The sequence below is a fragment of the Phoca vitulina genome, unplaced genomic scaffold (genome assembly GCF_004348235.1).
Source record: "Phoca vitulina isolate PV1807 unplaced genomic scaffold, GSC_HSeal_1.0 scaffold7, whole genome shotgun sequence".
NCBI lineage: Eukaryota > Metazoa > Chordata > Mammalia > Carnivora > Phocidae > Phoca > Phoca vitulina.
In genome coordinates, this window is record NW_022589710.1 from 36,663,662 (window position 1) to 36,676,551 (window position 12,890).

At 55.6% G+C, this 12,890-nt stretch overlaps 1 protein-coding gene across 1 annotated transcript in view; it reads right to left on the reverse strand.

The window, feature by feature from the left end:
• Positions 1-303: 303 nt before the first annotated feature.
• Positions 304-12,890, reverse strand: part of SPTB (spectrin beta, erythrocytic) — a 119,022-nt gene continuing 106,435 nt past the window's right edge. Inside the window, exons 33-36 of the mRNA XM_032405305.1 lie at positions 3,417-3,664; positions 950-1,123; positions 645-687; positions 304-523 (exon numbers count right to left, since the gene is read on the reverse strand). Of these exons, the coding sequence (XP_032261196.1) occupies positions 356-523; positions 645-687; positions 950-1,123; positions 3,417-3,664 (633 nt within the window). The 3' untranslated portion in view covers positions 304-355. The remainder of the gene's footprint in view (positions 524-644; positions 688-949; positions 1,124-3,416; positions 3,665-12,890) is intronic.

The following is a 12,890-nucleotide window of genomic DNA, read 5'->3' on the forward strand; positions in this document are numbered from 1 at the left end:
CCAAGCAAGACCTGCTTTGGGAAGGGGGCAGCATCTGAGGAACCTCTTCTGCTCCAGCTTTTGTGGGGTTTGGGGGCTGGAGGGCCCTCAGTCGGGAGGAGAGGCAGGTGGGAGAGGAGGGTGGGTGCCTGGGACACCGTTTCCTGCCCCAGGGGCCCCTGGGCTGCACTGGGCGGAGGCGGGCATCAGCCGGCAGGCGGAGCAGGCAGGTGCAGGCAGCGGGGGGGGGGGGGGGGGGGGGGGGGGGGGGGGGGGGGGGGGGGGGGGGACGGGCGTCGGGCTGCGGGCAGGACCGGGCCCGGGCACCCCGCCAGTCCCTACACGGCCCAGTCCCGCCGGCGGGGCGCCAGAGAGGCTACTTCTTTTTGGGGAAGAAGCTGAATCTCTTCTCCTTGTCTTTCTTGCCAAGGCTGGCGTCGGGGCCGGTGCTGGAGGGCAGGGGCAAGCTCTGGGCCTTGATGCGGATGCTCTGGGATTCGTTGATGGCGGTGCTCACGCCCTGCAGCCAGGACAGCATCTCCTCCTGCAGGGCGGGAGGGTCATGGGCCACCACGGAGGGGGCTGCCCCTAGGACTTCTGTGGGGAGGGAGACATCTGCCCCTCTGAGGTCTTTTGGGGTCTGGGTGAGGCCGCCCTGCACTTACCTCATCCTTGCCATGGAAGAGCCACTCACTGCCATTGCTCAGCCTAAGACAAAAGAGGGTTTCCTGCTCTGCAGCCACCTCTGGCTGGAGAGGAGCCAGAACCCAGAGCCTTCCCAGGACCAGAACCCTCACAGGCAGCACAGCACCTGCTGAGAGGTGAAAATCTGGACTCGAAGCCTCTTTGATTTGAGAAGTCCCCGAGGGGCAGCTGAGGCATGGAGCTGGTCCCCTACAAGGGACTCCCGTCCAGCCACTAATGCCAAACTGTGCCGCCAGGGAAGGGGCCCTGCCGGGAGGGGCCTTACCTCAGCTTGAAGACATGCTTCTTCTTCTTGTAGCTGGCCGCAATCTCACAGATGGCGTGTCTCAGGGCCAGGGGCTCCTCCCCATGGTAGGGCACCCCCAGCGCCAGGTTCTTGGCGTCCTTGTAGAAGGTCAGCTCGCTGTTCCGGAGCACACAGTAGAGGTTGTTCCAGGACCTGCGGAGAGAGCGGCCGGCTCGTCACGCACGTCCGGGTGCAACACCTCTGCAATCAATTCTTAACAGCTTTGCCATTTTTTTTTTAAATTATACCATTTTTGCCCCAATAAATAGTAACACATTTTACAGTTAGAAAAGGAAATGAAAATCATCTGCATGTAATTCCACTACCAAAAGTTAGCTATTTTTGTCAACATTTTATGTATTTTCTTCTAGTCTTTCTATTCACATATTCACATTTTCTTCTATTCACATATATAACGAAAATTGGGTTATATTGTATATTCAATTTCATAGCCTGCTTTTATTTTTTTCATATCCTGCTTTTAAAATTAACACTATATCAGGGTGCCTGGGTGGCTCAGCTGGTTGAGCATCCAACTCTTGGTTTCAGCTCACGTCATGATCTCAGGGTCCTGAGATCGAGCCCTGTGTTGGGCTCCAGGCTCCGGGGGGAATCTGCTGGAGATTCTCTCTCTCCCTCTCCTGCCCCTCCGACTCATGCCCACTTGCTCTCTAAAAATAAATAAATCTAAAAAAAAAGATTAATGCTGTATCATGAATATTTTCACATATTCTTCAAATCTTTCCTAAAAATAATTTTGAATTGTTAGATGGTATCCCATCCTATATATAAATAATCCCTTTATTGGTGGACCTCGTAATTACTGGAAATTTAAATGGTGCAATTTAAACAGCAATGTAAAACATTCATGTGTAAATCTTCGCTATAACTCTGATCTTACCTTGAGATACATTTCTAAAAGTAGGATTAGTGAGTCTAAGACCAACAGTGTAAACTTAACTTTCAAAGCCCTTCTCACCCATGAGTGTATGTGATTCTCACTACAGAACTGAAGTGAGCAGAGCAGCGTTTTGTTCTGGTTATTTTTCATTTTGTTGAGATCTGCCCGGCATACTGTACAAGCACTTTTTAAAGAAACACATTTGTGCAAATCCAGGCCCAACTGATGTTTGGTGACAAGCTTAGAAGCTCATGGGTTGGCAAACCTGAGCTCCTTGACCGAGCCATGGGAAACGGGGCGCCTTTTCACCCTTCACAGGAATGAAGGCTGGGGGACAGGGCAAGCTTTTCCTCCTCCTCCTCCCTTTGGAGGGCAGGAAGGTGGAGAGCTTGTTGGGCTCATAGGAAAGACTACAAGCCCAAAGAGAGAACTTGACCTCTACAGGACGGGCTGGCTGCAGAGCCGTTTTACGGGGCCCAGGTTTCTGACACCCAGAGAAAGATCCTCCAGGAAAGCTCCGATCTTTCCCGTAGCCCTCACCACCTTCTTTGAGCTTGGAGCCCAAGTCAGGCAGTTGCTAAGAAGGAGCTGGGCCCTGGAGTAAAATCCTGCCTCGAACAAATGACTTCCCTGGAATTCTGATTCTCTTTCCGGGAAATAGAAACCTCGATATTACAGGGTGGTTGTGAAGATGGTATCAGTCCTAACAATGCCTTGCACATAGCAGGTGCTCAGTAGATGCTAGTTTCCCCTTTTCTGAAGGTGGACTCTGTATAAATAATAAACTTCTTCAGGGTGCTTGGGCCCCCAAATTCATTTTTGGGATTTGAATGAGCTTTAGCATGTCCCACCCCCAGCCCCCTCAGCCCAGGCTCTGTATGCTGCCACTTGGCCCTGAGAATATGGCTGGTTCTCGATGCTGCCCAGTGTCCCTGCGAATGGAATGCTGCCTGGAAACACAGGCCCCCGGGGACCTTGGGTAGAAGCAGCCCTGAACAGACTGAACTCAAGGACGTAACTGCCTCAGGGCCAGGAAAGGACATAGCCTTCGAATGAGTTCCTCAGGGGCACAGAGTTGCTATAGGACAGCACTGGGAGGGACCACCAGAAGGCACGTATGCCAACCCTATTCTCCTCTCCCATTTTACAGCTAAGGAAACAGGCCCAGATTGGTTAAAAAGTGGGACTTGATCAAGGATATGTTGTTGCTGCCAAGACCTACCTACCTGTTACCCAGCCCTGGGATAAGAATAACCGCGAGTGTTCACTGAGAACCTACTCTGCCAGGCTTGGGATCTGTACCAAAGAGGCAGGTTCTCCCCATCATCCCCATTTTACAAATGGGGAAACAAAGGCTGAGTAACTTGTACAAGGGTATAGGATTTGAACTCAGGCCTTTTCCCATCATGCCCAGGTGCCCGGGAGCTCTCAGAAGAGGCAGAAGGCACCCTCTCCCCTCCCCTGCCCGTGTTGCCGAGGCTCTGTAGGGGGAGAAGTCCCTGGGAGCCGCCTACCCCTCCACCAGGTGGCCCGTCCCACACACACCTGTTGGATGCCTTCTTGTTGGGCCCCTCCAGGTCATGCTTGCGTCCCAGGTAGCCCTCCATCTGCACACTGTACCCGTGGTCCCGCTGGGCCGGCAGCGTTGTAGGCTCATCACCCTCGCTCAGAGGCGTGTCCAGGACCTTAAAGAGAGGCTCGGTGGCGGGCCTCTCATCCCCACTGGATTTCTCCTGCGGCCCCGGAGGGGGTGGCGGCTGCAGGTCCTGAGGCCACTGGCTCTCTTCTTCCCCCTGCTCAGGGGCATACGGGAGGAGCACACCTTGCTAGGGGTTCAGACCCAGGGGTGGCTACCCGGCAGGACTGGGAAGCCTGAGCGCCCCCCCAACCCCCCAGCCTGGTTCCTGTCTGGCTCTCCCTTGACCTGTGGGGCCACCTGCTCAGCTTCCCTCGACTCTGCCCACGCCTCCAGCTCCATCCCCACTCCCTGCCCCCTGAACACAGTGAGGGAGGTTCTTAGAGTCAGCTGAGGGGCCTGGGTGATGGTTTCAAATGCCAACGCTGCTGGCCAAGCCCTGGCTCACTGCCTGGCTCCGGCCCCTCCCCCTGCTGCAACAGGGACTCCAACTGAGTTAAATGTGGGCTCCGGCAAGATTTCCTACGAAGGGTTGTGCTGCTAACACAGGTGTGAAAAACGTCTAATAGGATGTTGAATGGGGACTCTGCTGGTACCTGCTTGTGTCTAAGGCCCCAAGGCCAAGGGGACGGGCCCTAAGTCTCCTCTACCACCTTCCAAAGGGAGAACCTAGGTCCTCCCAGGTCGCAGTGTAGGGCTAACTGGTCCTGCTCCCATCAGTGGACTGGGATTTGCTGGAGTAGGGCAATGCTTCCTAACCCCGGCTGCCTTTTACCATCACCTCAGGAGCTTTAGCAGAATACACCCTGGTGCAGGGTCAGAACATTTGTATTTCTGAATAAGTTTTTCACACTCTCTAATGAGCAGCTGAAGTTGAGAATCCCCAAAGAAGGAGTCCCTGCTTCCCGGAAAAGCTGTGGCTTTTACCTCCCTGCACTTCCCTGGGGGGCGTGGGGTGCTCCAGCCCCTGCCCAGCCCAGTGAGGGGCCTCCAGTGGAGGCAGATGTCCACGAGAAGGGGAGCAGGCCTCCCGGTCCCCATCTGCAGAGGCCTTCGTGATCTGCCTTTGTGCCCACCCCCTACCACAGAAGCAGGCAGGACAGAAGGGAGCAGCGGGGGTAGCCAGCTTCCCCCCGCCAGGTCGGCCAGGTCGGGCACAGGCGGGTCTTCTGTGTGCCAAGCACCAACGAAGGCAGCCTAGCTCGAGCTGGCTCGTCAGAGCCCTGTCTCCAAGGCCCGCCTGCCGCAGACCTTACAGCACCGGGTGGGAGGGCTCCTGCAGGTCCTGGAGCTGGCCATGTCTGGACTGAAGGACCAAGGGCGGCAGCCCAGGAGGACCAGGGCCGCCCCAGGCAGGAGACACCGCCCCCTTTGCTACTCCCTGCTGCTTGCCCCACAATTGAAGGTGGAGGCCTGGAGGGGCCAGAGAAGAGCGAAGACCCTGTGCTCCCCATTGTGGGTCCTTCAGACCACGGGTCAAACCTGAAATAGAGAAATGGAGGATGGGAGAAGGTGGACGTGACATGGGATAGCGGACTGAAGTAGTAAACTGAGACACACTGGGTGGACTCTAACAGTTGAAGGTGACCGAGGACTGCCTGAGATGATAGTAAAGCAATGGAAGGAGAGGCTCAATGCGGATGTCTGATGCCATGGCTGGAAGAAAGGCAAAGCTGGTCATGTTTGGGTCCCATCAAATCAGGACTGTCCAATACACAGTTTTAAGTTGGAGTTCCAGTAAGATCTCTCAAAGAAAATAACAGGACTGAAAAGTTTGAAAACCACTAACCTAGCGTAATACCTTCAATTTACAAGGAAATCTATGCTCAGAGAGGTTAAGTGATTTACCCAAGGCCACACAGCAAGTAAGTATCAGAAGTGATTGAGAGCATGCACTCCAGAATTAGAAGGCAAGGATTTTTTTTTTTTTAAATCACATCTTTAGGTCTTTCATTTTTTCCTGTCTTACAGCCCCACGAGAACTGTGGCTCACACTCATCTTTACTCAACTGTAGTACTTGTATCTGCAAGTGTCTGCAATGAGCTAGCATTGGCCACAAGGATCTAGAGACCAGGATCATCCTCCCAGAGGGAGGAAGGGCAAGATTGGCAGGGATGAGACTGGGGGCCTGGGTGCCTGGCTTTGGGCTTTTTCTGTGGACTTGATCAGGCCACCCTTCTGACTTGGGTATAAAGCTTGGTGGGGGGTGGATTATTAATGCAGAAAGTGAAGCCTCTTTTCATCCCCACCTCTCCATCTGGCTGTACTGCTCCTCTTGGTCATGGGCCAGTGCTTTCCCTGCACCTGCCGGGGAGGGGCGGGTCAGAGAAGACCCTCACGACCGCGTGTGCCTCTCTTGCTCAGCCTCTGCCCTCTGCAGACTGGTTTCATTAGGGACTGTGTCTTCCCATATTCTTCCCATACTGCCATTCTCCTTCCTTTTTGGAACTGTCCCCTGTAAATAAAGGCAGATTTTTCCAGGCCTGCCTCCCAACTTCATCCTAACCTTTCTTCTGCCTCCTCCTCCTGAGTGCCTCACCCCCACTCCCTAGCAGGGACGTTCAGAGGCCATGGCCGTCAAGGTCAAAAGTTAAATGGCCAGGTCATGGGTTTTGGAAAAGGGGGTTTTCCAATGTCTGCAAAGATTTCTTCTGTGCTCTTGACTATTCATGTGGAGACAATTTAAAAGCCACTCTGTCCCGTTTGCCCAGAAGGCCAAGGCCTGAGGAAGAGCCCAGAAAGAGGGTGAGAGAAGTGTTTGGCAGCTGTTGCCCCCCGCCCCGCACCCCCAGGTCCAGGGAAGCAGAACTGCTCTCCAGGGCTAAGGGAGGAGCCACAGGTGAGAAAGATGGGGCATGGTTTGGCCAGAAGGACCTTCCTTTCCCAGGCCCCAGGGGTAAATGTGCTTTGTGCTGTCTTCTAAAAGAAAGCGAAGGGGAGGGACAGGAGGTGGGGACCGTGTTCCTGCTGCCCCTGGAACCGTGCCATACTCGGATTCGAGAGCCTGCCTCGCCCTACAAGGGTGGGACCAGCGGAGAGCAGGACACCGGGAGGGGTCCTAGGTGAGAAGCTGGGGCCCAGGGCTGGCTACTCGTGTGGCTGTGGAGACAGGCAGGTGCTGCCAAAGGGCCCTGGGAAAGGAGATGATCTGAGTCCCTTCTGTCCTCCCTGTTGTAAGGCAGGAGGCCCGCTGCTTCAGCCCCGGCTCATGAGGACGATGCACAGATTACGCCTACACTGCTGAGGGGGCCGAGCCTGGAGACGCCACCCGGAGGAGCTGAAAGAGGGGGCCTGGAGGAAATTCTCGGTGGCAGGCTGGAGCAGCTGGGCAGTCTAGCCCATAACTGGGAGTGACAGCCTGAGGGAGAATGGCCGTGGTGGGAGCTGGCATCGGGGGCGGTGCTGTGTGCAGGGTGCAGCCAGGTTCTTCGCTTTGGGGAACAGGTGGCTGAAGTGGGGGCATCTGAGAGGAAGGTGTGCGTGTGCCGGCTGCTGGGATCGTGGGGTCAGAGGAGGGCAGGGGACAGGCAGTACTGGCTGCGGGTTGGGGGACATCAGGGGAGGAAAGGGCATGGACAGGAGAGGCTTTTAGGATCTCACAGGACTGTAGTCAAACAGAGGCCTCAGTTCCTGGTGGGCAGGGGATGGCCACCTCTTTTCAGAGTCTTGTAAGCTTGACCTTTTAGGGTCCTGCCTGGCTAGGAAGCTGGCTTGGGCAGGCAAAGTAGGCAGAGGGCCACAAAGGAGGTTCAAGAAGGGGAGAAGAAAGGGGGCAAGATGGGTACATTTCTACTCTGGACTAAAGGGGTTGAAGGTGTACTTCCAGGCCCAGCCAGCTGCTGGTGTAGAAGACAGCACAGAGATGAGGAACTCCCACGAGAAAAATCACCTGGCTTGGGACCACAGGGTGTTTTGGAGGTTCTAGAAGATGCTCGGTGAACCCAGATGTATTAACAAGCAAGGAAACACAAGTGAGGGGGCTTCTCTCTAAAGGAGATGCTGATAAGCGAGAACCAGGGCATGAGGGTGCATCCTGGGAAGAGACCATTCCACCTTGAGATGTGATGGTTTTTGCCCACTGATCTCACAGCAAGGACTGAGCCTGGAATGTGTACGTAGGCGGGTCCAGGGGGAGGCACTCCAGGGAGGTTGGTTTGGGAGGGCTTTGGCATTCATATGGAGAAGGCTGCTTTTAAGAGATGAAGGACTGCAGCGAGGGACAGAGAAAAAATGAAGGGAAAAATGAAGGCTGAGGTCCTCTCCTCGATGCCAGTTCTATGATACACCTGTGAGGCAGGCATCATCACCACCCCTATTTTAGAGACTCAGGAAAGGGGGGTCAGGGAAAATGAGCAGCTTGCTCAGCCACACATCTAGTGAGTGGAAAGTCGAGGCAGCAGATCTGTCTGGTCCCAAACTCCGAGCTCTTCCTACGGAATCCTGCTGCACGAGGGGCGGGGACTACTGCTCGGGAGGAGAGCATCTACCCAGCGCAGTTCTTGGTTGAAATAAGCCGAGCCCGCTGATGTGGGATGAGTCAGAGGACACCTGAAGGGGCCGGAGGAGGGGCGTGGGGCCACACGAGACCTATGGCCCGATGCCTGAGGCAATCCAACAAGGCTTTGAAACAGAGGTGGGGGAAGCCGGCCACTTCTGCTGCTGAGAACTGCATGCTCCCCCAGTGTCTGATGTCTGGGCGCTTGTCCTCTGGGAAAGGGGTGGGAAGGACTGTGGGCAGGCAGCTTGGGAAGACAGTTCAGAAGACAATTGTTTACAAGAGAAGAAAAAGAGATGCTTTGTTGAGTTGAAAGAAGAAATGAAGAGATGGCAACTCAGGGTGAGCAGAGACAAATGCCTACAGAGAGGAGAAGGAAGGCAGGAGTGGCTGGGGTGGAGGGCTCTCATGAGAGGTGGGACGGGGGGCAGTGTGGCTCCACACCGGACCCCGGGGGCCAGTCATCCATCCGAGATGACAACTGGGACACCAGGGAAGATGATGGGGGTGGGAGGGCACCAGGTGAAGTGAGGGGAAAGGAAAGAGGAGAGGGGAATGTGCAGGGTCCCCTCAGACAGGGATGGGGAGACATGGTCCACCGCCATCATGGGCGGGAGGAGAATGAGGCTTCCTTGGGAGCGGTCTTCACCATTCCTGCCATCAGTGTGGGCTCTTCTGGTCCCTCTGCCCTGGAGAAGCTGGTGGCCGCTCCATCCCATGGTGACTCTAAGCCAGCCACTCAGAAAGATTAGAGAGAGAAGATGCCCACTCCCCCATCCAGATCCGACGCCCAGTGGTTAAGTTGGCGGCTTCAAACCCCATTTCTGAGGTCGCCTCCAATGTTAACTGGGTTCCGTCCCGAGTCCGTCAGTATCTGGGATGCTCTGAAACACAGCTTGCAAGAAAGAATTTAGGGGCAGCCTAAAAAAGAACTTTGGAGCAGCCGGGCCCGGAAGATCACACGTGGCCACAGCAGAGAGAGCTGGGCGGGGGACACAGGTCCAGACGGAGCCTGGAGTATCAGGGTGCAGTGCCAGATGGCCGGCAGACCCCACCCCCGGCAATGCGGATTCAGGCATCCTGGGGAGACGGGGCCATGCCCAGGTTTAGGGGAAAACAGAGTCCTTTCCAGGCCCCTTCTGCTCATTATGAACAAATATGATTCGCATGGGCTGAAAATGCCTGAAGCGGCAGCTCCGTTGGGCCTCACAGGGTGGGGGAGGAAGGATCGGGAAAGCGTGCTCAGGCAAGAAGAAACACAGCTGCTCCCTCCACACACACCCACATCCCTTCCATCCAAGGACAGCGGAGCCCGGCCTCTGGCCGCTGAGTAAAGCTCCAGGCCGCCCACCAGGGAGGCTGCTCTGAGGGGAGCTGCCCAGCTGGCCAAGGGGGTGCCAGTCTGAAAGGTATCCTGGCAGTGACCCAGTGCCTGCGACCCAGCGCCTCCAGCGCCTGGGGCACGTCCCTCACATTTGCAAGGGCTGGTTACTTCCCTGAAGCCACAGCAACCTCTGAGACTATGGGAGAGGCAAGGGACCTGGGTGGCTCGACTCCCCTCCCTTGTCCCTGCTGAGATGCCCAGTCCTTTCCAGGGCAGCCAGGGGCAGGCAGTCTTGAAGGGTCACACTAAGAGTGATGTCTGTGAGCTGCACTTGGGTAAGAGTTTTCCCTGACCCCCTGATGAAGGGGCCTGATAACGAACAGCACCCAGCAGTTGCTTTCTGGAGTAGCCTCACGTCCCTGAGGCGGGCAGGGCATGACTACCCCCACCGTGACCCTGAAGACTGACTCTTGTCACAGCCCCTAGGAACACCAGTCCCTGTCAGGGATGTCTCTCACTAGTCACAGCTGCCCCGCTGGGAGAGTTCCTCAAGCAGGCCCCAATTCCCACCCCAAAGCCAAGAAACAGATGCGGTGTGCAGAAGACACCCAGCGCTGTTGGCTGGGGCCCCCTAAGCCTGGAGGGACTTGGATCCCCTGCAATTTCCCTCCGTGGAATCGATCATCACATCTCACCACAGATGTTACACCTGGGATTCTGAGGCACCCAGGGTCTGGAAGATGAGGATGCTTGACAAGACCCCCAAGCCCTTTCCAGAGCCACATCTGGGATGAAGGGGAGACACACAAGGCAGGGGGTATTAGGGTGACAGTGCCCCAGGCACTAAGAGGAAGGGGAATGGCTCAGCCTGCCACCAGGCCCCATCCAGCACCCTGGGGCCATCTTCAGGGTCCAGACCTCCGCAGGAGCTGAGGCCCAACCCTGCCTCTCTTCCCCAAACAAGGACAAAGGCAAATATCCCAGCCCTTTACCTCTTCTTTCCCATCTCCAGCCTCACACCAACTAGCACCCGACAAGCGAACAGGCTCCTTAGAACTAAGGATGAGACCTGAGGAAAGTGGGGAAACCCAACTCTCCCAGCCTCTCCCTTTACTTAGGTACATTTTTGACACACAGGAATGTCCTGGGCTTTCTGTAATCCCTATGAGAGGGCTTTATAAAGGTGAGGAGACCCAGGAGGATTAGGTGGTTTGTCTAAAATCATGCAGGAATGCTCCAGCAGAATCATGGACTAGGACGCAATGTCCTGACTTCCACTCCAGAAGTTTTGGCTTTTTTGATACCTTGTTTTTTCTGCTTGGCCTCACACACACCTACACACTTACCTGTATGAATGGATTTTTTTTGTTTCTTTTTTTTTTACCAGAACGTGCTCTAATGTGGAAAAGTGGTGAGGGAGACAATTCATTGTACGATGATGTGCTTGAGGAAAAGACTGACGTGGAACAGCATGGACGCACCCGGGAAGGGGAGGACTGGGCTGGGGCCGGTAGGCTGCCCCCCACCAGGGTGTGGAGCCGGCTAGGCAGGGGTTCAGGTGCCTGGTCCACTCCCACCCACTCCCCCAAGCAGGAAGCCAGCATGCACTAGTGATGGGTTTCACAGAAAGCAACACCACATGGATCTATTCTACAGGGCGCCCACACCGGACCACACACACAGGGGACAGCAGGAGAGCCACCGTGCCCCAGGCCAGGCTGGAGAGAAGGGGCAGCACACTGTCAGCCCTTCTCGGGACAGGCCTGCGGTTTCTGCACAGGTGTCCCAGCCTGCATGGGACCCATTGTCCTCTCTTCTCAGACCCAAGACCAATTGGAGATTGTGCCCTCCTGTGGAGTTTTGGAGATCCTCATAAAGCCCAGCAAAGGGCTCAGAAAGGAGAAGCAGCAGCCTCGTGGCTGTTTCCATGAGGCCTGGGGCCTCGGGCCTGGTGTTCATTGGATTTGCCATCTGGTTTCTTCCTGTACCAAACCCAGGCATCTCCCCCTCTGGCGCAGTGGCCGGCTCTCTGGGAAGGGTCTCCATTGTAGGCTCATTCCCTCCTTCCAGAGATGCTCAGGCCCAAGCAGATTTTATTCCCCCAAACCCAGTGACATTCAGGTGCTGGACGGAGGCAGCTCTGATGCACGTGTAATTACATTCACACAGACGAACATGACAAACCACGGAGTCGCGCAGGAGATCACAAAGGAGCCCGCAGACCAGGGACACCACTGCACGGAGACACACAGGGATGTGCAGCCGAAGCGCGGGCCGTGGGGGACAGTCCCAGCCCCAGCGTCCACAGTTCGGGCCAGCCCCCAGAGTTCTCTCTCCTTCCAGTAGGGGCTGTCTCTGGGAAAAAGGGGCTGGGACGAAGTCCACCAGAGACCCCACATGCGCTGATGGGAGCTTCAGAGGGCACTTCTGGGAGAGGCCCTCCATCGGGAGCCCAGGAATGCCCTCTGCTGGACATGACGGGCTGGTGCAGCTCGGAAAGGGAGGACTCTGGCCAGGCTGGAGGCTGCAGAGGGAGCTCAGCGTGGGAGAGGGTGTGTGTGTGACTCTCAGAAGTGTGAGAACGGCCGAAATACAGACCTGACAGAGATTCCGCATGGGAAAGACTCATTGTATGTGCATTTTTCTGGGGTGGCCGGTGTATCAGAAATTTCCACCTATAACAGCAATCTCCCTAAAGGCTCATGCAAGCTCAATCGGGCAGCTGCACAGGTAGGGTTACATGCACTGAGGAGCCATGCAAGGCACGTGCTGATGTCTTGTCTTCTTCTTAGCTGCTCTCCAGGGCATTTCTCCAAAATCGGGGTTACAGCCTCCCTGGCTCCCTGCACGGGCACCTTGGGTCTTTTCAGTTAATGGACCTATTCCTTCCTGAAGCCATGTGCCCCACGCCTTCGGCAGCTGGTCTGTCTTGGACCCTCCCAACACTTCCGTCAGCCAGGTCTCTGCTGCACCCTCCTTTTCTACAAGGGGGGGGGGACTGGCCCTGTGACCCAGAAGCCCTGGGGCTCTCCTTCACTCCTGCTTCAGAGCCAGCTCCACCTTCAAACCGACCCACAGGCATCAGGCCCGGAGTTGGGGGGGGGGGGGAGGGAGCAAAGAGGAGGGTGCTCTGTGTAGGAGGGAGGGATGGGCTAGAGGGTTGGGTGTCCCCCCTTCACTGCCCTGAATGCCCGTGGCTGGGACAGGCGAGATCAGATGGTCTGTCTGTGCATGTGTGAGAGAAAGAGTGTGTGTGTGTGTGTGCGCGCGTGTGTGTGAATGTGTGTGTAGGGCATGCTGTGTTAAGGATGGAGTGAGAGGGAAAATGGGAGAAGAATGGTATATAAAAATAAGTCTTCCCTGGATCAACTGTTTCTCCTAATGTAGATGGTGATGTATTTATACAATAAAATTTATTAGACTAGATAAAATCAAACTAGTAAGAGTCATGCCAGTGGGCTGGCATGTCAGTTTCTTCTGGGTTGAAGCGAGGAGGGGAATTATTCTAGAAATTAAGGAAACCTAAGTAAAAAAGAAGACTGATCTGAAGGCGGAGTCTGGAA